Consider the following 25875-nt stretch of genomic DNA (forward strand, 5'->3'; position numbering starts at 1 on the left):
TGCCATGTGATATGCTACAGTCATTAAAATGGGGGGAAGTTGAACACATCTCTATATTCCTATTCTCAGCAGTAGTGGCAGGATGTACAGAAGAAAGTTTATTCGCATAGTTTGAGGGGAAAAAGTAAATGTGCTTGGTGTTCTTTTAATGTTCTTTGTAGCTTGTACCTGTTGTTTTTGTAGGGATTCTAGCTGTTATATAAGTGGTTCTTTACAAGTACTCTTCAGTAAGATTTTAAGGGAAATGATTGACTATCTGATCCATATGATGGAAGACTACTACAGAAGTGTTGAATGGCTTGAGAAAATGTTCCATGTTAATAGCTGTTCAAGTTTGCTGGCCTCTTTGCATAGATGTGATTTGGACTGAACTCAGTATACAGGTAATGTAGCTCTATTATCTTAATCTGTGCTATAATATTCACATGTAAGACTGCTGCAGGAGTCAAGCTCGGTATTGTCTCAGCCAGTGTGTAAGAGCAAGTACGTAGGGAAAAGTAGTTATATCCGAGCCCCCAGTTCTTATAACTTGAAGCACAGATGCTTGTTATCCCTTGATTTACGATTTCATCTTTATTTGACAGCTGTTACCAGGATAATTGTGATGTTTGTGCTGTGAAGCAAAATAGAACTAGTATCAGAAAGAAAAGGGAGGAGAGAAAATGACTGAAATTGAAGTATTACAGGATGGTCATGATATTGAAAAGAGTGCTTCTAAAATACAGAAAGTGGATAAAATGCTTCTGAATTAAAACTCTCACTGGGAGAGAAGCTATTGAAATGTGCTGCTTTATCCTTCAGCATTAGAAGGTTTCATTCTACACCCCCCTTTTTTTTATCTTAGAGCAAGAAAAACTGTTTTCCTTCTTTAATTTCAAATAGCTTTTTAACTCAAAATTTTCAAATATTTGAACTGAACTAGTATAATAAACTGAAAGAAAATATGTTCTTTCTCCATCTCTAGTCAATGTTATTGCTGCAGTAAATAACGCTTTGCAGATACGCACAAGGCCCTATACTATGTGTTTAGAGATCCTTGTCCAACTAGCTTGTTAAATCAGTGAAACTTAGAAACTTGCTTTTCTCTGGTTTGTATTAAACTTCAGAATTGTTCCTGAATCATGCAAGTGTAACCAAGTATGCTGTGCAAGTTCCTTCAAGTAAATGTTAAAACATCTTGTGATTTCACCTTTTTTGCATTTCATTTTATATGGCCATCTTTCTACCATGGAAAGATAGCCTGTTTTAGCTTCCCCATATCCCATCTTTCTTGCAATGCTGGAGAGGCTGAAGGAGCATCACTTGCTTGATAGACTCTTAAGAGAATGCTAAGGACTTTTTCTTTCTTTTTTTTTTTTTTTTTTTTCTCTCCCTTGCTGACTTATCAACACCACATTTCAAGTCCTAGTCATATCTTAAATATTTAGTGAATTGATAACTTCAAGTAGCAAATCTGTAGAGTTTGATATAGTCATCTGATAACATTAAATCTGTAGTTTATTCTATTCTCTACAGTGTTTATGTGAAAATGTGTTAAAATGTTTTGAAGATGTGTAATTTGAGGGTTTTTTCCTAATATTTAGGTGAAAGTTTGCAACATTAGTTCTTTTGTGTGAGGTTTTCTTTTTAAAAAAGGAAACTGCGATTACATTGACTTCATGTGCCATCAAACAAACATCATTGTTTCTGGCCATTAGACATATGACAAAACTGAAGAACCATTGCAGACATTTCTGCTACTGTAGCTGCTGGAGTGACAGATCACTACAGGGAGTATGAGAATTTGTGGTTAATATTTATGTGCCTTTTCTGGCATTGTGAAGACTATTTTGCAGCTCAGCATAGTTTTATGATGTCCGTTGTGAGTGTATGTGCCATCTGGTAGACTAACAGCACTTCTCCAGTGCTTAAGAATCCTGAGAATTCAGAGTGTAAGGAATGTCAGAGGGTTTTAAAGGATATTGAACCTCCTACCTGAAGCAGAATCAGCAATGATATCAGACCAGGTTTTTCAGGGCCTTATATGGTTTTTTTCTGATTTTTTTCCTTATGCTTTAGTGGATCTTTTTTTATTTCAGTTTGTGCCTATTGCCTCTTACCCTGTCACTGAGAGAGTTTGTCTCAGTTTTCTTTAGTTCCTAACATCCTAATTTATTTGCATCGATAAGACTCACCCTGTGCTTCTCTTTTTGAGTCTCCAGTCCCATCATCATCTCTGTAGCCCTTACCTGCACTTGCTCCAGAATCTCCATGTTTCTTTTGTACTGGGGAGCCAAGAATTGGATGCAGTACTCCATAAGGGGTCTGCCCAGGACTGAGCAGATGGGAAGGATCACATCCCTTGACCTGCTGGGAATGATCTGTCCGATGCAGCCCAGGAGGCTGTTTGCTTTCTTTGCCATAAATGCATGGCTGGCTTATGCTGAAATTGTTGCCACCCAGACCCTCAGGGCCTTCTCTGCAGAGCTGTTTTCCAGCTGGTCAGCCCTGAGTGTGTACTGGAGCATGGGGTTATTCCTCCCCAGGTGCAGGGCCTTGTGTTTCACAAGGTTTTCATGAGGTTCCTGTTGGTCCATTTTTCCAGCCTACTGTGGTCTGTCTGAGGTTCCCTGAGGTCATTAATGAAGATGCCAAACAGTATTGGCCTCATTGTCAGTCCCTAGGATACACCAGTAGTGACTGGCCTCCAGGTGGATTTCATGCCATTGTTCGCAACCCTTTGAGAATGGCAGTTCAGCCAATTTTCAACCCACTGCATTGTCCACCTGCACTTCTTCAGCTTGACTGTGAGGATGTTATGAGAGGGTGCATCAAAGGCTTGTTAAAGTAAAGATAAACAACATCAACTACTGTCCCCGTGTTTAGTGAGCCTGCATTTTCAGCTTAATTTTCATTGCAGAATGCAATCATATTCATCAGGTATGATGTCGTCTTCGTAAATCTTGTACGTGTGTACTGTGAGTGCTCCCAGTTGCCTTATGTTTGGAAATGTTTTCCAGGTTCACTTAATCCGTCACCTTCGTAGGGACTGAGGGGAGGATGATTAGTGTGTAGATCCGCCTTACCTATCTTAAAGGGGGGAATGATACTTATTGTTTTGAAGTCCTCAAGAACCTCTCCCCATCATCATGACCTTTCAAAGGTAATTGCAACTGGTCTCGTAGTGACATTGGCCAGCTTCTTCAGCTCTAATGGGTGCATCTACTCAGGTCTTATTTGTTTAAATATTCCCTAACTCTATGCTTCTCTATGGAGGGTAAGTCTTTATTACTCCAGACTTTCCCACTGGTCTTGGGATCCCTGAGTCCTAAGGGTAATAAAATCAGGGTAAAGAAAATATTTAGTACTCTGGACTTCTCTCTGTCATCAGGTCCTCTTTCTTGTTCAGCAGTGAGCCCACATTTTCTCAAGTCATCCCTTTGCTGATGCTATATCTGTATAGCCCTCATTCTGTATTCAACTCCAGGTGAGCTCTGGCTTCCTCACCACGTTCTTGTGCGGTGAGATATTGTTTCTATATTCCTCCTAAGTCACCTGTCCCTTCTTCCACATCTTGTATGCTTTCTTTCTGTGTTTGAATTTAGTCAGGAACTCCTTGTTCACCTAGGCAAGCCTCCTGCCACTTGTTTCACTTCTTGCTCATCTGGGTGGACCATTCTTGAGCTTGGAGGAGGTAAACCTTGAAAATCAACTTGCTGTCATGTATCCCTTTTCTCTCCAGGACTGACTTCTGTGGGTTTCTTTGAAGACCAGGCCAAAGTCTGATCTCTTGAAGCCCAGGGTGATAGGGGATTTTGCTGTCTGCCTTGTTCCTTCATGTCAGGGAACAAGATGAACTCCTTCCTCTTACGTTCTTTGTAGCCCAGGCTTTCCCCAGCCTTCACATCTCTGACCAGCTTTTGATATTTGCAGCTGTGAGGTCCAGCAGAATGCCTCCCCATTGCCTCGTTGATTTCTGGTGTTAGTGATCATCAATGTACTTCCTGTAGAAGTAGAAGCAGAAACTTCCTGTGTCCTCCTGCATTTCCTTTCCAGCCGACACTGAGGTGGTTGAAGTCCCCCATGAGGACCAGGACCTGTGAATATGAAGCTCCTTCTTATTGTCTGAAGGCTGTGTTACTGTTTGCCTTCATCCTTCCTGCAGCAGACAACTGTGATGTTCCACATTGTCTACCTTCAATCCTAAACCAAAAGCTTGCAGCAGGCCCTCATCCCTCCACAGAGCTCCATGCACTTGAGTTGCTGTTGTTCATAAAAGATGATTCTCCCTTCTTGCTTTCTTGATCTGTCCCTCCTAAAGAACCATGCCTCTCTGATCGTGGTGAGATTGTACACCCCAGTAAGATTCTGCATTTGGAATAAAAATAAAGCCTATTTGGTCAGTACTAGCAAAGAAATTGTATCGTATCTCTGAGCTGAAGATTTGACTGTAGGTTGGCACAGGGCTTATAAAAAAACCCACCGTGGCTTTTTTGGGCTTGTTTTTATTTGGTTCTATTTTCATGTTTTTTCTTCTTAAATGAGAAGCTTTTTTAGGGAAGAGCTCTATGTCTTTCTCCACTTGAGTTCCATACAAAAACCAATGGTGGGGTTTTCTCCTGTGAGTACTTCTGAGCTGTAAATAAATGAGAACTCTACAGTAATTAGCAGCCAAGAAACAACAACATGTATTGTTTGAATGCCTCAGGTTGAGAACACTGCTGATTACTGTAGGGTACTAATTATTCTTTTTTTTTTCTCTGGACTTTCTGGATTTGTTTGCTGTTGATACCTTGATATCAGGTGAGTGGAGTTCAACTAAAAAAAACCCAAACACGAGTAACACTTCTTATATTAGTAAAACTAGCTTTCTTATTGTAGCACTTGTAACTTCACGAACAGAAAATCAAATGATATTGCATCTAGCCACTAATTGTTTATAATTATTTTCTTCCATGATTACAGGTGCTTGATGTATGAGCACATCTGGAAGTTAGCTACCCAAATTGGACAAATAATGTGAAGATATAAGCAACTTATGACTCTGAGATCTAAGTTCTGAATCACAAGTTACTGCTGGAATAAAGTGGGGTTGTTTTGTGTCAATAATGACCACACATCTGGGCTTCTGTTGAGGGAAAGTACAAAGTGGAAACTCCTAAAGGCTGATATAAGGGGTAGTGAACCTACCTTTTCAAATCAAGCTAGTGGTTAGAACTTGGTGTAGCAAGCTTGAGGCAGCCACATAAACTGCTCATGTAGGATATAGTGACATTAGTCCTGTTTGAAGTATGTTTCCATGAACTATGAAGTTGTTTTATTTGTCTTTGGAATGCCTATGGAGTAGAGTAGGCATGCTAGATGTTGGTTGTTTGGACAGACCATTGAATATGCAGTTGTCTAGTAAGGTGCTCGATTCGATGGGGGGCAAGTGCTTTGCAGTTCCCATTAACTTGTTAAGGAGTATATAGTGGTTTAATACCTTGTGAAACATCAAGTGGGAACCTTAGTGCATTGCTGTCACCTAGCCCAACATACCTGACAGCTGCCGTGGCCTTGCTGGTGATAAAAGCGAGTTCCTTCATGAGACACCTGCTTTCTCTTTGCCATACGTTGTGTGTGTTAAAGTATCAATGTTGATAATGGTTCAGCTTGACTAGCCTTATTGATGATGGAAGCCAACGTGTACATGTGGTTCATTAACTTCTACTGGTGTATGGTGCAGCTCTGAGCACAGGGTTAAATCTCACAATGCTTTTTGTATGGCCAGCTGATACCTTGCTTCTCGTATGGCTCCCACTGTTGTGGTGTGCTGGTGCTAACAATAGTAGGAAGATTATTGCAGACAAACAAAAAAAGAGCATGTAGTTAGCGCTAGTTTCTTAATTCTTTTCTACTGTGTTAAAATACCTGGACAGATATATCTGACATATCAAATAAACCGTAAGTCATTGTTGTGACGGGTGAGATCTGATCATGTGAAGTGTCAGAAAGAGCATACCTATTTGTGCTGCTGAGCAGCTTTTAGAGTGTTGCAGACAAATTCTGCCTGAAGAGCAAAGTTCAGCTCATCAGTGTAGCAATGGTTGCTGTTCTTCATTTGGGCTGTCTCCACATGGCAGAGTTCCAGAAATGCAGTCAGTAAATTTTGAGCTCCGTCAAATAGATGTGTATGTGCAGAGCATATCCCCCAAAAAGGTATGTGCTGGAACATTGTCTCAGATCACCTCTGGAACAGCATAAGAAACAGCAGGCTATAAAAAAGCACAAATACATGCCTTCTCCAAACTTGCAGCTGTCTGACTACTAGGTTTCTGCAGGCTTTGTCTCCTGTTCCCATACAACGTGGTGGGTTTATCTGTCTCTCCATGTCATACCTCATGCCTTCTCACACTCTTAGGTCATTCTCTCGGTGTTACTGTCCAGCCTGTGAGGTTTTTAAAGCCTCCTTAGACATCTGTATATACAATGCAAATATGGAAGCCTTTTCTCTAGAGATCAAAGTCTGTATCTGTGTTGTATTGGTGTGCAGTAAATGTGAATTTATGGCCACCTGTGATCTGCATGCTAACAAGAGGGTTGCTGTTTATGCAGTGCTTTCTGCAGGTTGGAGTAATGAGACAACAGCTAAGTATGGAAGATGTCCTGTGTATGAATATGTCTGGATTGTTGTATGTCACTGTTTTCCTATTAATCGTTTCTACTTTCAACTCCACTTGAAAACATACTTCCATTAGGATACAGAGTGACCTGCTGTGTTGTTTCTGCCCTGTTTCCATGTTTATGTTTTTCAAAAATCAAAGACTGTTTTTGGTAACTGTAAAGTGCTTGTAAGTGATGGAAAGAAAAATTAATCTGTCTACAGCTCTTTATTCCTACATATATTTCAGCCCATGTATTTCAGAAAAATGTTAAATAAAAGACTACACAGGCTTTTAGCACAAAAGATGAAATTCTTAGCCTAGAAAAAGAATGGTATGTTGTGTTTCCCCCTCTTCTTTTGCCTGTGAAGGACATGTTGTTGAATAAATAAATATGTTTATTGTTTTATGAATTGACTAAAAAGGCCACAAGGTTATTCTTTTAACAAAAAGATACACACTTGAATCCTTTGGGGTTTATTTCTTCATTTTATTAAACTAGGAGAAGGATGTTTACATTGATTTATAAGGAAGAGTGATAACTCTGTCAATGGAAAGAAGGAGGCTTCTGAACACTAGCTGCTTGTTCCTGTCATACTGTGAGCATTAATGGGCACCAGCTGGGCTGTAGCTATAGCAGCTTCACCACTTAGAGCTGCTGTGGCAATGCTGCAGAAGGGCCTCCCGTGCAGATTTAGGAAGTATACACTTCAGTTGTTGTTCCCTGGGCAACAGAGTAACTGCAGCCAGCTGGCTTTGCACCACCTGAGCTGATCAAAGAGCAAACCCTGTCAGGCACTGATACTTCAGCTCCTCTAGCTTCAGTGTGAATGTCGGCAGGCAGTGATGTCGGGAGCGTTGTCATTTGGGTTTCAAGGTTAAACACAGGGGAATGGAGTAGAATGACAGCAGAATGTGAAACGAAAACATCATTCCTGTAGATACTACCATTTGATGCGTGTAGCTATTGGTTATAGAAAATTAGTTTTTAAATACTGGTTTATTAACGTACATATAAAATGTGTTTTGAAATTATTCAAAAAGAGAATAGGAGACTAACAATAACTGGCTTCAGTTTTGGGAGAAAGAAAAACAATCAAGGCTGATTAATCATACGTGTTTAGTTAAGAAAGACCATAAAGACTGATTGAACACAAAGGTTAAAATGCTTTGTAAAATGGAATAATTAGGGAGGACTGACCAGAGCTGGATCTGGTCTGCTTTGGGTGACTGCTGTAAGCTTCTGACAGGTCAGGACTGCAGCTGTTCAATGTATCGGCATACCTTAGTGGCATGGTAGGTTTTATTCAGCAAGTGGCGCCAGAAGAATGAAAGGTAAATGACTGAACAGCAATGAACTGTAATGTTGGCTGATGTGGACCTGTATAATTTGGATCAAAATACACTTCGGTCTGTTGAAGGGGGGGTGGGAGGGGCAGGTGGTAGTATTTCTTGTACGTCCATTTCACTGTATTACACTTTTCCGTTTCTACTATGGCAACACTTACTTAAGCAAAACGTTAACTTCTTAAAACCCTGTTTGAAACTGTTACCAAATAATAATGACTGCTGTTGTTTTTAATCACTCTTAAAGTAAGTTTCTCCTTCAGTTTTTTCTAATGTCTCTACTTACTGCTGGTAAAAGATACTAACATCACTTTTGGAGAAAGCCTTCAGTGGGTGAACTGGTGGCAGGCAGAACATGGATAAGCAGTAGTACTTTGTGACTTCTATCAAGTTCTGGGTGTGCCTCAGCCTGCACCTGAAAGAGGAAGGCAAATGGAGCTTCTGGCTTTCTGTGTGTACTTAGACCTCTGCTGAAACTGCAGAGTGTCGATTAGCATCCACACTTCTGATGAGGATTTGTTTTTTATATTCCATATATTCTTTTTGGTTTTCTGTTTCATGCTTGTTTCACTGATATTTGACCGATGGAAGTTTCTCCAAAGTAGTTTAAGGTGGGTTTTTTTACTACCCTCCCTTTCTTTTTTGTTAAAACTCAAACCATCAAGCTCTTAAGTAGAATAGTTTCTTTTGTAGCTTCCTTACAAAAAACATATTTGGGACGGAGAATTTCAGTAATGGGATTCAGTGTGGGAAAACAATGAAATTACTGGGTTGTTTTAAATTGGAAAATCCTCATAGCTCCAACATAACAAGTATAGCTTTTTGTTGTCAATAAAAGAAAACCAAATAGAGGTCTACATGAGAACGCTTACTGTCTACAGTGACAAACTAGACTGCATCTTTCTTGTGCAACTACTCTGATTTATTGCATCAGTTGTCCAGATATCAATTGGTTTCTTAGTATGTTTACTGGGACTGCATGTTATGTCCTTTTTAAAGCTGTTATTTATTAAAGAGAATAAACTGTATCTTTCAAGAAGTCTGTATAAACAGATTTTTATGACACCTGATGTTCAGTTGAATTCTTTGTAGTTTTGCAGTCTGTGGCGTTTTCTGGAGGATTCTTTGTAATAATTCTGAACAAATTAAAATTTTATGTTCTCTCTAAATTTGGAGATGTGACAGAGCTCACTTCTTTCATTGAGCCTTTAACTGTAGGAATTGCTGAAGCAAAATCAAACATTGTGTAAAGTGTGAAGACAATTTCTTCTAGCTTAAAAATCTGTAAATTCATAAAAGACTATAATTTGCCACAAGACCAGGAATGACTCTGTGTCCTGAGCAAATAAATTACATCTTGAATCAGCAGTCCATGTCCTTAAATCCATATTTCTTTTTGTATGTAGTCCTAAAATGATTGTATAGTACTAAGGAACGTCCGCTGGCTACTGCGTTGCAGCAGCAACAATACAGTGAATTGATCTGTTGAGTGTGATGTAACTCTGCAAAGGAGTAATGAGTACTTGTGGTTAACTTTACATATGTGTTACTTTTCAAACTCTCATTAATAACTTCCTGTTCTGTTTACATTTCAGGCAGATTTATTGTTTTTCCCCCAGGCTTATTTCTTTCTCAGAGGTGACTACTTCTACAAGGGGGACAATGTTTAGAGGAAGATAAGCAGGATGTTTCACCTGTCTACAATTTCGACTTTTTTTTTGTGTGTGTGTTGAAACAGCTGGTAGTGGAAGGCTGAAAATTGTCATGGAAATAGCCCTCATTGAGAAGTCCTTTTGAGTGCCGCAGTGAAAATTGGTATTGATTTGACCAAGTTGTGACCTTTTGCAAATTGCACGCTCTGCATGCGGAGAGTTTTCTTACTTGCTAGACTTGTGAAGTAGGCATCTAAAGATGGTCTTGTGCTCTTTAGCTGCAGTTATCACTGCAGTTATCAGGTTTTCGCTAAACTCACCAAATTTTGTTTTCTGTGGTTGGTTATTGCACACTCATTGCTGTCAGAATCATGTGTAGTTACTTCCTAACCTAGTGCTGTCAGAATGTGGGATTATTGCTTATTCCTTGAATTCTGGCTTGCTTGTTTGTAAGCCTGGATCATGTCAACAGAACTAGGTAGATGAAACTGTGTACAATCACTCTAGCAGATGGTATCCTCTGCCCAGGAGATAGTATTGATGAACCTGGGGAAACAGTGCTTAACAGGGGTTGTTGGACTTGGAACAAAACATCTAGCTCCATCCTTAGCTATACCTAGCAAAAGGTATACTGAAGATGCACAATGCATTAAACAAGGGATTTCTCTTGAATGAGGAGGAACAAATGTGACAAAGATTAAGCAGTTCATTATCATTCCTGGATTGCTTCACATGAGCAACGAGTTAGTAATACAGTGGGACTCCCTTCTGCAAGCCTTTCACTTGTTCTTTATAAAAGTTTAACTTTCACTTTCTCAAGATGGGTTCAGTAATGCTTAGTTGAACCCGGTAACTTTTTTCTTAATGCACTGGTAACGAAAACTGGCTTAACCTTATCCACTCTCTTCTGTGTTGGTGCTGTGACATAAATAAGAATTCTGGTTTCAATATGAGGTAGGGATGGAAAAGTGGTTTCCAGTTACATGAACAGCTTTAAGGCAGGCATAGAAGCATGACTTAAATAGGCACCATGTGCTTTGCTTGTTTTTCTTTTGTAGAATAACTGTCATTGTCATTTACATATTACGTTCATATTGGTCTCTTAACATTTTTAAGAAATAATACAAAGAGGTGGTAGATAAAAACAACGTTGTTTTGTATGTGTGTATGCAGTAGGGTGATGTGAAAATAGTAAAAGAAGGGAAAATCTGGAGTTTCTCTCTGCCTGTAGATATTCTAGGTAAGCAATGGGTAGCGGTAGTGAAATTACTTAGTAATAGTGGATTTTTAAATTTTAATATGATCACTTGGGAAATAAGGCTATATTGGTAATTCCACAAATGCTGTATGCCGTTAGCAAGCTTGTCACACAGCCATGAGGGGCTTTTTCTGGGAATTTGATTTCTATGCAATGAGTGTTACCTTGTGTCTGTGGATTACTGTAAGCTTGTTGTTAGTGGTTATTTGATTAAGAGGAATTGCGACCCACAGAACAGCTCCACTTCATCTGATATAACAAAGTGATGCTTTCACTAACCACTAGTGTTTGCCCTCTCTTTTACCAGGTAAAAAATGGTTTCTTTTAAAAAGTTACTTGCAGAAAAGAAAATTAAGCCTTCCTTAAGGCTAGGCATATCTAAAACTACTTTTGTGGGAGGTGGTAGCAATCCCATTTTGGTTTCATGCATCTGGGAATTAATAAAATGTTAGAACTGTAGAAGACTACATAAAAAGTGCAAGGAGAAATTGATAGTGCTCTGAATCAAGTCTCTGCTCTACAGATTTCAGCCACATACTTAATTCTAGAATTCATCCAAAGTTTAAAATTAGGATCTGAAGATTTGTGATGCATATACAGTTGTTCATGATGGATGGTCATTCGACAGCTGTCATTTTCCATGAGCATCTTCAAACCCAGCTGAAAGTGGAGGATAATGTCCTAAGTATTGAGGAATTTTGTGCCTGTTGTCTCTTTTTTGCTGATTCGCAACAAATTTTGTCCTTCACCAGTCCTGATGAAGTGAAATAGGCATGGAATGGCACAAGATTCTGCATGTGAAATTCTGCGCCAACCTGTACTTAAGATACTGTTACCAGTTGTGTACAAGAATATCTATGTTATAAGTGGAAGTGAAGGTAATAAGCTTATTTACATGTATGATGGTAACATGAGAAGAAACTTTTAGTAAACAACAAAATGTAATTAATATAGTAATGAGAAAGAAAAGGTTTCTATTTATAGTGAAAAAAGGTGTGATACCTGTCTCACTGAACCTTTCTTACTGTAAACTAAAAACATTTTTATTTTTTTAAATTTCTACTTTGTAAACATGGATAGAAAAAACTAACAACTAATTACACTATTTGAGAAGGAGTGGTTGACTACTGTGCTGCTGGGAACCCTAGTATGTTTGATAGGTATCCTTAATTTTAGAATTGTACTTTAAAGATAAATGCGAATATACAAGACTGGGAGCAATTTTTTTAATGATGAAAAAATTTTAAAAATTGCATAAGATACTACACAATAACTGTTAATACAAAAATGTTTTGTGTATCATAATCTCATTACACTCATATTCTAGTAGGAATAATTTTACATTTTATCAAAAGAGAACAATACGTAAAACCAGTCTCAGTTTGTTTTCAACATCTAGCCACATAAAAACTTGTGTTCATTAGCTAGCTGTAAAAACAAAAAGTAGATGTTAATTCAGTTGATTTTTAATTATGTCACACATTGAAATTTTAAGCATTTATTTTTAGCCACTGATTTCTAGCTTGAGCCTTGTTGATTAAATTCCGACTAAAGAAAAGTAGAAGGTAATATTTATTGGTAGTACTTCAACGAGATTGGACATACCAGTGTATTCAAAAGTGTGTGGTCTAGGCTACTGTTCTCTAAAATCCTGAATGTCAGATTTCTTCGTGACATTTCAATGATGTCTTAAAGAGTTGTGGTGCTGTGCTGAGAAAAAAGGTGGCTTGAGAAACATGTAGTTTGTTTTCCATCATTTGCTTTTGTGGTTCTCTGCATAGATCTTGATTATAGTGGAAAAGCTAACACTTCACATGGATGGTACAGACCTTTCAGTAATTACAATCTACTAGAAACTGTTGTGTTCTTTAATGTTCTGTCACATATTGAGTATTGAGGTGAAACATTCAATAGATCTCACCTTCTAGAACTATATTGCACTTCCAGTTTCATTTATTATTATTTGTATGGCATGTGACGCATGCTGGGCATTGATTTGCCCTTTGCTAAAGAAAGGTAGCCATCTGCTGCTGCTTCCTCCTCTTCGTTCAGTGCTACATGGATTTAGAGTAAAGGATTTGCTGCAGATGATTTGGAAATAGCTGCTAAGTTGGCATGCACTACCGTTAGTAGAAGTTCCATTGAGTGTTAGTAAGTAAGGGATTATCCATTACTTCTAGATGTATGCTCTCCTGATACTGTGTTCAACCTGTGTATGCCAAATTACTGTAGAACATGTATGTGCATCATACGTATTTTTTATATTTAGTACAATCTATCAAATACCCAGCATTTGTGTGTTCTGCATTCAGTGCTTGAATTTAAAGTCCTCCTCCTACCCCTGTTTCCTTCTCATGGCAGTGGCCTTTTTCTATTAGTGGCTTGACCTAATTAACTATGGCTTGTATTTCATATGTCTACTTTTAAAATACATCTGCATTCTTGCTTTTTGGGCTTGTTTACTATGTCTAAACTGCTTTTTGTCCGATGCTCTGTTGTTTGGGTGCCTTTTTTGCATATAGAACGTCCAGATCGGTGACCTTTATAATGGAAACTTTTTTACCCCTTTATTAATGTCATTTTAGCCTAAGAAGGCCTTTTTCAGGTTTACTGTCCTTCCTCTTGAAAACACTCTCATTACAATTGTTCCCGTTTTAGTTTCCACTGGTGTAAGTTGCTCACATCTGCTCATGGCCCTGTAATCAGGCACTCTGCACTAAAATGAGCTACAATGCACTTGAAGGCAGAACTGTGAAAAAGTGGCATTCGAAATGACCTCAGAACGGAAAACATGTCGTTCATTGCAGCTTATCCCCTGGACTTTTCATTGAACACATCCTCCAGCAGATAGTTGCTCCCCTTGCTTTTGCTTAATGTAGCTGCGGCTGGCTGCTTGCTTTGTTCCTACTGTAGTGGATAATACTGATTCGTCTTCTGCAAACCGTGGACCAGTGGCTGGAACAACATGAACATATGCAGTGCTGCTCTGGTCCCCTCCCGTTCTGCACTGCTACAAATTGCTATATGGGGTGATGGGTAGTGCCATGTGTGCATAGACCATATGGTATTTTCTGCACAATCTACAGTTGGCTTGTTCATCGTAAATTGTAATATTTTGCTATATGCCTGTAAGTTCAGTTTGTCTCTTGGAAGCTGTTTTTATCTGGTTTGTCCTATTTGCTAGGATTAGAGGAGTATGCTTACGTGGAAAACTTAATTTTGCAATAAACAGTTAGTAGTAAAGGATATAATGTAATGCTATAGATTCAACTGAAGATAGCCCTTAAAAGACAAATGTTAAAACGATCTGTAAATCCTTACTGTTAAGGAATTGAGCAATGTAACTTGTGGGTCATTTTCATTAACATCGGTATGGGGAATGAAGCTTGAAAAACTTGTCTCCTGAAGAGTTATGTTTTCATGAGCACTGAATTTTGCCTTTAAACAGGGAGAGGCACATTAAATGCATGCTAATTATGAGTTTTGCAGCAACTTGACTGCTAACTCAAGTCTGTGCCTGTATCCACATTCTGCATTCTTTGCATTCATCTTGGTGTAGTATTTTTAAATATATTAAACAGCAGATGTGCATTGCTTATAGGTTTGTGTAAATGTTGGTGCACTGCATACAAACTATGTCTTCCATACAATGAACTGTTGACATTATTCTCTGTTGCTTAGCTTCAGACAGTAAAGTCATGACATGTGCTGCTGTTTGGAGGATGCCGAAGGAATTGGAATCAGGCAGTCATGAATCCCCTGATGATTCATCAAGCAACACTCAAACCCTGGAGCTACTCTGTCACCTTGACAACACAGCCCATGGCAATATGGCCTGGTAGGATTCTGCATATTTTATACTCCTAGAAAAAGCCTAACGGATAGACCTGTGCTATTAGTTTTGTGCAGATTTATATTGTAGAAGCTATGCTATACACTTTAAAACTATTCCATCTTAAAAAAAAAAAATAATACAAATTGGATTTTTACTCCCAGATGTTTCATAGATTAAAAACATCTATTATAGTCCTGCAAACACATATGGAGTAACAGCCTGTGTACAGTTTTAATGTGTTTCTCCCCACCTGCCCCCATCTAAAACCTGTGTTGCACAAAGGTATAATACTTAGCTTTTCAATCTTTTTATGGAATATAAATTTGATGTTGCAAATTGGTCTTTGTTTTTCACTCTTCACTCAACTGGTTTGGCACAAGTGCAAGTAATTTATTGTTTGTTAAGGATGTGAATTCATTATATTATATGATGCCTGTTTAAATACTCCTTTCTGTTGCCTAAGAAAAGACAAGGAGAGCTGCAGTACTGCAGAGGGTATTACAGCGGTTTGTTTCCCAGAATGTTGAATTTCTGCATGGTAGTATCCTTTAATTTGTGGTTACTCATTTTCATATGAATACTTCTCTTTATATCTCTTTTATTATATTAAACCAACCCCCTTTTTATTGTTGAAACCTTTAGGTTATTGGTTTCTAATATAGTTGGGAATGTTATTTGTGGGGGTTTTTAAATCTTTATCTTTTATTCCTTAAGACTTGTACATTTTGTCTTTTAATTTTCCTAACCTCTGATGCTGGGATGCCAGAACTCTGCATGGTACCCTGATCACCAGAGGAGGAATAGGGGGCATATCACTCCATATCAGGATGTAAATTTATATGAATGACAAAAATCAGGGTTTTCCCCTGATATAGCTTGTAGCAAGTTAATGTACAATTTTCTGTCTCCTGTCATCTGACTTTGTTCAGTACTAGTGCTCACAAATATCTGCTACCATTTAATACCCATTATCTATGTATGTGTGTATATATACGCATAAAGATTTGGAAGTGTCCTGTGTTACAGAGATGCAACAATAAATGCAATACTTGGCATTAGTAGCCCTTATATCATCTCAGACGAGCACAGCTGAGTAAGGGGATCTTGTTCTAGAGCAGGCTTTTCTATTCCTGCCTCACTCATAGTGGAAGCACTCACATAAATGAGTGAAACAAACATTTTGTGCCAAATGTGTGTGATTAAACAGGCTGTGCCCCACTGAGTGGTGTGTTGACTATGAATAGCAACTTAAATATTATTTTCTATTACACATTTCAGATGTTTAGAAAAATATGGATCTAGACACTTACAATACAACGGTTGTTAGAACCAACCATAAATTAGAAAATCAGTTTTTCTCAAGGCTAAGTGTAAGTACTCTTCAAACTTCAGTGTAAGACCAACATTCTGGTGTATACAACTGCTTTGTACAAGATCAGCGGTCTGGCATCATACACTCACAGTAAGAAGGGCAACACTTATGCTGGTTCGGTCATTTGCCTTGCCATTAGAACATAGTTTTGTACATTTTACTCACAGAACACAGAATGGACACTGAACCCAGGGGTTCAGTGTGACCACATGCACTTTAAGGAGGTTGTTTAATCCACAGGGTGCAGTAGAGCCATGTACCACAACCACTACCCTTGTTAAGGGTGGAAAAGTTTTTATGTCATGATAAGTTTTGAAATTATACATTTTAAATTTAATAAAGGCTTAACTTTGAAAATGATTAGTCAGAATGTGCTTAAAAAAAAAGTGAAAACATAAACTGGGCTTTTATCACATCTTTATATGCTGGGCAGTAAAGAGTGCCATAGTTGACAGTACAGTTTAGAGATGCAGGGTGTAATGCTCATCTCTGCTTTTGTGGCATCTAGTGTGAACTTCTGTGATTCCAGGCAGTAGCTCATGGGAAGGTATTTTGTCTGTCTCGGCATCCATAGCACAGATGCTTCACAGTATTTGTGGACCTGGGTTGCAGGTCATAAGTAATTGAGATTTGACTATAATTTTTGGAAATGCAGCTGGTTATGTACTGTGTCATCCACTGCCTCTCTCAAGGCTTTGTTTGTATTTCCTTGTACTTTTGTTCACGTTTTTCCTGCTCTGCTTTATTTCTTCTTTTCTTTAAGGTTTATTTTCTTGCATTCTTTTTCTCTTTCATTAAGGAGGTCTGATAGTTTTTCAGCTATCTCACAGATTTTGTGTTTCTAGGTTCATGTACTAGGGAACTCAAAGGGGGATTTTTTTTTTTTTTCAGGTCTGGTGCATCAGGTATTGGTTTTGCCCAATTGTTTACTGGTGTTAAGAAGAACTGATCCTGTGTTTCCTTATCTTTATCTTCATCTCTTTTATAGAATGCTGTGCTCAAATGTCTCTGAAATTTCTTATAAAACGTGTAGGGCCTTATTTAATACCAGTTCTCTTCTGTGAATTAAGACCAAAAGAGCATTTCCAATCGATTGTGACTAAAATCCTGAACTTTCCTTGCATATGTCTGACACTATGCTCCTCCTGCTCAGGATCTTTTGAAATTATTTTCTAGTCTTGGCAAAACCTTTGACAAAAATCTGATCTCCAAGACATTACAGGCAAGTGAAAAAGAAATGTACTTTTCTATAATTCTATTTTATCTGGATTGCATGAGTTACTGTGTTTAAAAATTAAGCATCACTATTCACTTTCAGTTACTGGGATTGTTTACTGCATCTAAGCTTTGAATCTGGTACCTGTTAGAATTTTTACGCAAACCCTTGTATGGCACAGAGTTCAGAAAATGAAGCAGATACTTAAATTAGGCAAACAAATAGGCCTGTTAATTGCGCTGTTTGGTTCAAGCCTAAGACTTTTTTTTCTTCATTCTCAATCTACTGTTCCTCATGTGAGCCAAAGCGCAAAGATTTTAAGTGCAAAATTCCCAAGTGAATTACTTCCAGAGTGAAAAACTGCAGAGATCCATGGGGATTTACATGTTAAAAAAGAAAAGAATTTTCTATAAATGATTTTTTTTTTTGTAAATGTATGTATTTACAGTGTTACACATATATAACCATAGGTATGTTGGTCTATGCAATGTTTTAAGATTCAGTAATTGAAGGAACTTGCCATTGGGTATCTTGCAAGAAGCAGTCCAGGGTACAGCCTGGATACAAGAGGCCAAGGAAACAAGCCTGCATTTAATTAGATTTTGATTACTCCTTTGAGTGTAGCTTGGAGGAATCCCTGAAACTGTGTCTGTTAAAATACTGAAGACTTAGGTTTTAGTGGTGACCTACTGTTCTACTTCATCCTCAGTTTTCCTACAGACTTTATTGATGATGGACTTGACAGGATGGTCCTCGGAGGAGGGTACCACAGGCCATGAGAGGAGGTGTAATCTGTGAGATCTTAAATTAAGAACTGTCGTGGTTTAACGCCAGCTGCCAGCCAAGTACCACGCAGCTGCTCACTCACTTTCCCACCCCACTCTGCCAGTGGGGTAGAGTAGAAAATAGAGAAAAAGGTTGAAGTTGAGGGTTGAGATAAGAACAATTTAATAATTGAAATAATAACAATACTTGTAACAAAAAGGAGAGAGGATGGGAGAGGGATAAAATCCAAAGGGAAAGGAAAATAAAACAGTGATGCACAGTACAGTTGCTGACCAGCTCCTGACCGATGGCCAGCCAGTCTCCAAGCAGACCCTGGCCAACTCCCCCCAGTTTATATACTAAGCGTGACGTTCATGGTGTGGAACATCCCTTTGGCTATTTGGGTCAGCTGTCCTGGCTGTGTTGCCTCCCAGTTCCTTGTGCCCCTCCAGCTTTCTCGCTGGCAGGGCCTAAGAAACTGGAAAGTCTTTGACTTAATATAACACATTGATGGTTTAGTTGTTGCTAAGTAGTGTTTATCAACGTTATTCTCATACCAAATCCAAAACACAGCACTGGTGCAGCAGCTACTGAGAAGAAAATTAACTCTGTCCTAGCTGAAACCATCCTGACAGGATCTCAGCAGGGACTTTTGTTGTCAGAAGTAAAGGTGCAAAGCTGGAGTTTCTCCTCTTGCATCTGCTGGAATCAGGCTTGCTTGTCTCTGCCTAACATCCTACTTCTTGAATTCCAGATTTGGCAGGTATAATACTAGGAAGGTGTTACTCAGTAGGAAGGTATGTGCTTCAAAAGAGAGGGGGAACAAATGGACTGAGTTGGATGGTGGTCCACGGAGTAAATTTGTAAGAAAGTAAAAGCAATATAAATATGGGGAAAACGTTAGACAGTGTAGGTACAGGTGTAAAGAGAAAACAAATGGAGATTACAAAGTTCAGAAAAGTGGGAGCTCGGTTGTGGGAGGCCTGAAAAGTAAGGAATGAAGAATTCACATTTTATATGGAAAGCAAGTCAGTTGCTAAAAAAGTTGGAAAAGGGTAAATATGTTGGGAATAACGACAGATTACTTCATTAAGCTTCTCTACATGCTGAAGTAGTAGTGTAGCCTCCTCAACTCATACTAAATATGGACTTGCAAATATCACATCTAAGAGAAATTGGAGAGGAAGACAAATTATTTTTTTAAGAAGTCACAGATGTTTCAAGAACTCCGGAATGTTTGTCTCTAAAATATTAAACTAAACTTTGAAGTCACAAAGGAGAAAGTTACTATAAATAAGCTATTCCCACAGACTTTTTAAGTACTTACAATTTATTTGGTATTTCATCTAAGGTTGCCAAACAGAGTTCTGAGAAGTACCATCTCTTGGCTGTGTGATTGCACAGTATGAAGCAACCTCATTAAGGTCGGCTTTTAACAAAAGTACAAATTTTCTATAACAGTCCTTTCAACTTGAATGAATGTTTACTTTATTTAAGATACATAAGATGCCATACATAATGTATTATTGCTTTGTTTTCATCATGTTCATTCCATTAATTGTTGAAAGTTAAGCATATTTGTAATCAGTGCCTGGAAGACAGGTAAGTGTGTTCCAGAAGTGTTTTACTTAGTCTTTTTGGTCTTTAAAATAGTATTTAAAAAGAACAACAACAACAAAAAAAACCCCACAAACAAAACCCCCCAAACACCTCAAGACGTTGTCTCAAGTAAAAAAGCCTAGAAGCGGAAGAATCTGAAACTTAAAAGAAAATTGGTATTTTTTTAATAGCTCTAACACTTGCACATTGTATTTGTGTAACACGTCTGTTTCCTGTCATGATGTTGGTAACATTAATTCTTCTATAGTACACCACTGTCAGGCATCAGGATACATATGTTAAAATTCTGCCGTAGTGTTTCACTTTTTTTTAAAAAAAAAAGTCCAAAACAATTTAATGATCAATGTCTAATGAATTTAAACAGGAAAGTAGTACTACTTGTAGGAGGATCGTATGGTCTTGAATATATAGTATATTAACTGTTGTATGTGTTTTCTAGCAAAGGCATGTAACACATACAGTCAGAAGTCTTTTGATATGAAGACCTTATCTTATTTTAACACTTCATATGTCCCAGTACCAGAAATATCATTGTGAAGAAGGAGATAACTCTATTTGCATAGTGTTTTCTTGGAGAGTGTCAGGAGTGCCAGTTATATGGGTAGGGGTATAAACTAAACTCCAGGGGGTTTTAAGGTTTTTTTGTAACAGCCACCCAACTGATACTGTGTTGTACGCCTTTAAATTCTTCACATAATGCACAAAATTTCCGAGCTATCAAGAGAAACATGTCGGTCAAGCTGATTAATTACAGATGGATTCAAAAATTATCAGCACTTAGGAATAGCACAACTGGTTCATTCCACACATTTACGTTCTCCATCAGCCACTTCTGACTTTACAAAGACGAAGTATAGAGAAATTTTTTAGCAAAAGCCTGCTATGACAAGTGTTTTTACTAGGCATGTAATTTTTAGCTGCTTATCAGTATTGACACTCTCCCCTTCGTATTCTGATCCTTTCTAGAATAGTAAAATTCTTAACTGTATCTTACGTTCTACTTCTCTCTCCTCTGCTACCTTAATTCTGTGGGATATCCTGAGTTCTTTACAGGATTTTTCTCTCTTGAATCTTTGATTATGCTTTATTGTAAATAAATCCATGTGTTATATATAAATCCAAATGTTCAACTATTTGTTTTCTGTTTCTCACATTTTCTCTGTCTTTTTCCCCTTTATCATACTCTTAACGTGTCTGGAACCAGTAACTTTTTCATTCCCTTGAATGCTTTTGGTAGTCTTGAGTGGTTAGTATTTTGCAAATTTAAAACTTTAAGGTATTCAATGTAATTGCATATACTAGGGAACAACTGTGATTCATTAATTGGGTAGTAAAATAATAAAATATTATGTCCCCAAGTTATTATGTTAATTTTTGATCAGAATTTATTAGACTCTATCTTGTAAAGCAAAGGGAATCTTAATGAAAGTAAAATCTGACATTGAAGAAAATACTAAGGGAAAATTATGCTGTGTTTCATGTATGTGAACTTGCTGCATGTATTGAGTTAATTTATGACCACTTTGATTAATTTCAATAGACTTCATATGCTTGAAATGATAATTCATTTTGTTGAAGTTTTTGCAGGTTTTTTGTTTACCTTGGATTTATTAACCGTGATACAGAAAAAAGTACAGAAATTGTGTTATGCTAAAATTAAAAACTAATGGGTTTGTAGAGTACTATTTCACTTCTTCCAAACTTGAAAGTAGTTTTTGGCTTCGGTTCTCACCGTGCTGTCATATTCCCTAGTTTTACTGCCAAATTAGTTGAGATTTTTCCCTGTTGAAAGCAAACTGAGCTATTTCTGGAAGGTTTTTTTTCCTATTTATAATGCTACTTCAGCTATTTTTTACCACTAAAAGAACTAAGGTTGCAGTCTGCCTTAGCTGATTTTGCAGGTTAAATAGATACTAGCTGAGTTTATTTAATTTTTTTTATAAAATTGCTTAAAAGGTCAGTGGGAAACATTAAAAAAAAATAACGTTGCAGTACGGTGGAAAAGGTGAGTTATGCAGGAGATTTTTAAATGTTCACAAGGAACGAGCTTTGAACAGGTATCCCTGTTTTCTTTGTCCTGGACTTTTACTTGCTCTTCGAAACCGCATTAAGCATTTACTATTTGAATATTTATTCCTTAGAGTAGAATTCTTTCTTAGCACGGTATTCTGGGATGATTATAGATAAAGTAATATTGCTGACATTTTCTTACACAGTAGTTAAAAATTCAGGGCTTTAAATGTCTTTTTGGATGTCTGTTGAATGAAAAAAATTGATCCTTGTACCTTTGTAATTAAGGGCATCTATTTGATAAAATGTGTGTGAGAACATAAGGGGTGCCCGGTGCTCAGTCTTAGGCAGTGTGATGGAGAGGTTATTTAGGGAGACCACATCACCTAGAGTCCCAACCGCTTCTTACAGTCTATTCAACTCAAATTTCCCCAGTATCCACAGTCAGTAGATTAGGGGTGTTAGAAGGTACATCTGTGCCAGGTCCATGTAAACCTTTAGCATTGTTGGTTTTGCTGTTCTTTTGAAAGGACTGGTGATTTTCCTCAGCTATCAATGCAGATCCTAGGCAATCATAATTTTCTTCTTATATACGTGTTTCAAATCATTGGAGAAACATACTTAGGAGTATTCTGTTTTACTGGGGTTTTCCCCCCACCTCCAACCATGCAGATGCCCTATTTGCTACCAACAACAATAAATTAATGAGGATGTGATCTATCTGTGTTGCCATCTCTCGAAAAATCCCATATGAAAATACTCAAATTGTCACACACACCCACCCCCCCCAGTGGATACCCATTTCCTCTGAAATGAGTCTGCAGAGACTGCTTTTGTCCACTCCAGCTGTTTCACAAATAAGGTGGTTTCAGCGCTTAATCTTCATATTAGTACATGGAAAAAACAAATGGCATTTGTGTGTCCTCCAGAGGCTGGGCACGACTTTCACATGGCAGCTCCCTGTGTGCTTTCCTGCCAAGCGTTCATACCAATAATGTTTTTCTGAGGTTGAGCACTTTACTGATCTTCAATAGACAAGCCAGTTAGATGTTTCTTTCATGGCATGTCACATATCCATAATATTCACTCTTTTTTTTTTTTTTTTTTTTTTTTTTTTTAAGCCCTGTTCAAGCAACAGAATGGAAATGGTGTCTGTGGCAGCAGCTGTTCCATGAGCAGTATGTTGTGGAATGATAGAGGTTACATGACTTTTGTCCATCTGCTTTGGAAATGAATCCTATCTTTACACACTGTTTTCCTGCCCGCCCCTTCAAATTTCATAGAAGAAACTCGTATATATGCTGGGAGGTTCTATTTTTCTACATGTACTGTTTATTGTAAATAGCAGTTTACCATCACCTGGAGTTACCTGTCATCAGTCTCTGCTTATGTGAAATGTGTTGCTCCTTACTTTGAAGCTTTTTTCCTGTTAGTGTTAAGAAAGGAAGTGAAAACAGCTTTTAATACTCATGTAGATCTTTAAACTGTACATACTTTTTTGAACAGTTCTTACTTGACTTTGGTCATGTTTCTTGGCCAAAGCATCTTGTCAATTGATTCTTCTTCGTATTAATAAATAGGTTTCAGCTCCTTAGTGAGTTGTTCCTAAAACTGTTAAAAAGATCAGTCTGTGTAATAGTATCTGCAAATCTTCCAAGCAGATACACAACTCTGTGCTTAGTAAAGTGCTTTTTCTGGTATGGGATACAGAGTTCAACAGGTACCATAAACTATACTGCCAAACACTGCATTCCTATAGTAATTTAGCTGCATATACTCTAGACCTTTTGTTATTGTGGACATGTCACCAAAAACCCACTACAGCTATAATATGTTCTGCGATCTCAGCACATGTCTCACATGGGCTTGTTCTAAAACACTTGCAAAAAGAAAAAAGAACTTCCAAAATGTTTTGAAATAACCATTGACTGCTTGGATATTTCAGCCATCAGTAACAGTAGGATAATTAATGGACTACTGTAAAATATTCACTGTGGTAATGTGATAAACTTAAAACTTTTGCAAGAACTGTCCTGTGTGTAGACATGTGTTTAGCACTTCAGCAATATGGAAAGGCATGGGTGAAACATAATGAAGTTAAAAAGGTTTTGCATATTTGCCTTGGATAATTATTTTATTTGCGAGTGTTTCTGCGCTAATATTTAAATATTCTTGTGAAGAATCCAATTTTCATTACTTTGAGGAAATACTAACTTTCTTAATCTATTGTATTCTTTAGACTGTATTGAATGTTTCATGGAATGTCAGAAACAATGCGTAACCTTTTTAATTATCACCCACCCACCCCCAAAAAAGCTCTTCTCTCCCTTCCAAAAGAGAATAAAGGAGAATAAAACAGCTCCCCAGGTTTCATTAAAAAAAAACAACAACCAAACAACAAAACCAAACAAAAAACCCTCTAAAAACCCGCAAAACCAAAAAAAACACCCAGAAAGAAACAAACAAAAAAATACTGGAAGATCTGTTGGTAAACTGTCTTTTATATAGTGGAGATGTTTTGAAAATACCCTGTGATGGTGTGTTTTTGTCTTAATTGAAGACACAGTAGTATAACAGTATTCCTCTGGTCAAACCAAAACCAAGGGAAGCCAGGGGTTATGGTCTCTTCTTGTACACTGATATTATTATAACTATTTAACAACACTAAAAAGACTAGGAAATGTGTTGTCTGCATGTGATATTATGTTTTCCAGTTACTAAGTTTGAATAGACAAAATAGCTGCAGACAAAACTGAAAGGAGTACTGAGGCTTTTTAGGAAGGACAGGCTGGGATGATGATGAATACAGTTGTCTTCTCTCAGAGAGAGCTGCTGCAGTTCATGGGGATGGATGATGAGCCAAATGGAACTTGTGAGTAAGGATTGAAGAGCAGACAATTACGAGTGACACAAGTAATGGGTGTCTGTAGTAGGTTGCCTCATCAGGAAGAACAGCTAGATGAGGCCTTCTACAGACAGGGAGAAGTAGCCTTATGTTTGGAGGTCCTGGTCCTTGTGGGCCACTTTAACCACCCTGGTATCTGCTGGAGGGACAACACAGCAGAGCACAGGCAGCCCAGGGAGTTCTTGGAGAGTATAGATAACTTCGTGATGTGAGTGACAGAGGAGCCAAGGAGGAGAGATGCTCTGCTGGACCTCATACTTGAAGGAAGAGCTGGTTGTGGATGGGAAAGACAAAGGCAGCATTGACTGATGAGACTGATGGTGTAGTTAAGGATCCCGAGAGGAGGGAACAGGGTAAAAACCAAGCTCGCAACCCTTGACTTCAGAAGAGCAGATTTTGGCCTCTTCAGGGATCTGCTTGAATAAGTCCCGTGTGGATAGGGCCCCTAGGGGGAAGAGGGGCTAAAGAAAACGTTTAATATTGCAAGGATTACTTTCTCCCAAGTTCAGAGCAGTCAATCCCAACATGCGTGAAGTTGAGCAAAAATCCACGATCTCTCGTAAGTGTGCTGCATATGCCAGTAAGAGGCGGACCTTGGAGGAGAAGGCAGCATCCCAAAAAATCTAGTATACCTTTTATATCTTTGAAAGCAGAAATTTTTCTGGAAAAGTGAATTAATATTCTTCATTTGTCTGGAACAAATACCTGTGACGACAAGCAGGCAAAATAAGCCTCATAATATTGTTAATAAACTCTAAGGACTTGTCTGCAATACCAAATAAACATGGAGAAGCCTCATGACCTTACTAAGGCCTTGCTACAAAACTACTTTGTAGCATGGATTTCAGTTAGTGCTGTCCACGGCTTCCTTACTCTGTGGGATTTTCATATGGACTATCTCTCTGAATGCAGAAGGAATATCTGCTTCCCCACAACTCAATGGGAAGGAATGGAGGATTTCTTGGGTTACACCCTTGAAGAACTGTAGGTTACGCTTGTAAAAACTCTCACTACACACTCTACAAGAACTGTCCACGTGTAGAACTTGTGTGTTGTATTACTTCAAAAATAAATGCGTGTAGAACGTGGTTGATAGTATTAAGTCGAATACGGTTAGTTGCAGGTTCCTTTGTATAAAACAGGTCTACTATTTACTGTTTCACCCATTTGCTTACGTAGCTTGATTTGCTTTTGCATCCGCCAGTGATTACTCTTATTGTGCCACAAGGTATATAAAGAATGTAGGTAAGTTGGCTAAACTACAAGCTACAGATG

At 38.1% G+C, this 25875-nt stretch overlaps 1 protein-coding gene across 1 annotated transcript in view; it reads left to right on the forward strand.

Moving 5' to 3' along the window:
* Positions 1-25875, forward strand: part of EIPR1 (EARP complex and GARP complex interacting protein 1) — an 89507-nt gene that overhangs the window by 29760 nt on the left and 33872 nt on the right. Inside the window, exon 4 of the mRNA XM_037392354.1 lies at positions 14559-14715. Coding sequence (XP_037248251.1) covers positions 14559-14715 — 157 coding nt within the window. The remainder of the gene's footprint in view (positions 1-14558; positions 14716-25875) is intronic.

This window comes from Falco rusticolus, chromosome 6 (genome assembly GCF_015220075.1).
Source record: "Falco rusticolus isolate bFalRus1 chromosome 6, bFalRus1.pri, whole genome shotgun sequence".
Lineage (NCBI taxonomy): Eukaryota > Metazoa > Chordata > Aves > Falconiformes > Falconidae > Falco > Falco rusticolus.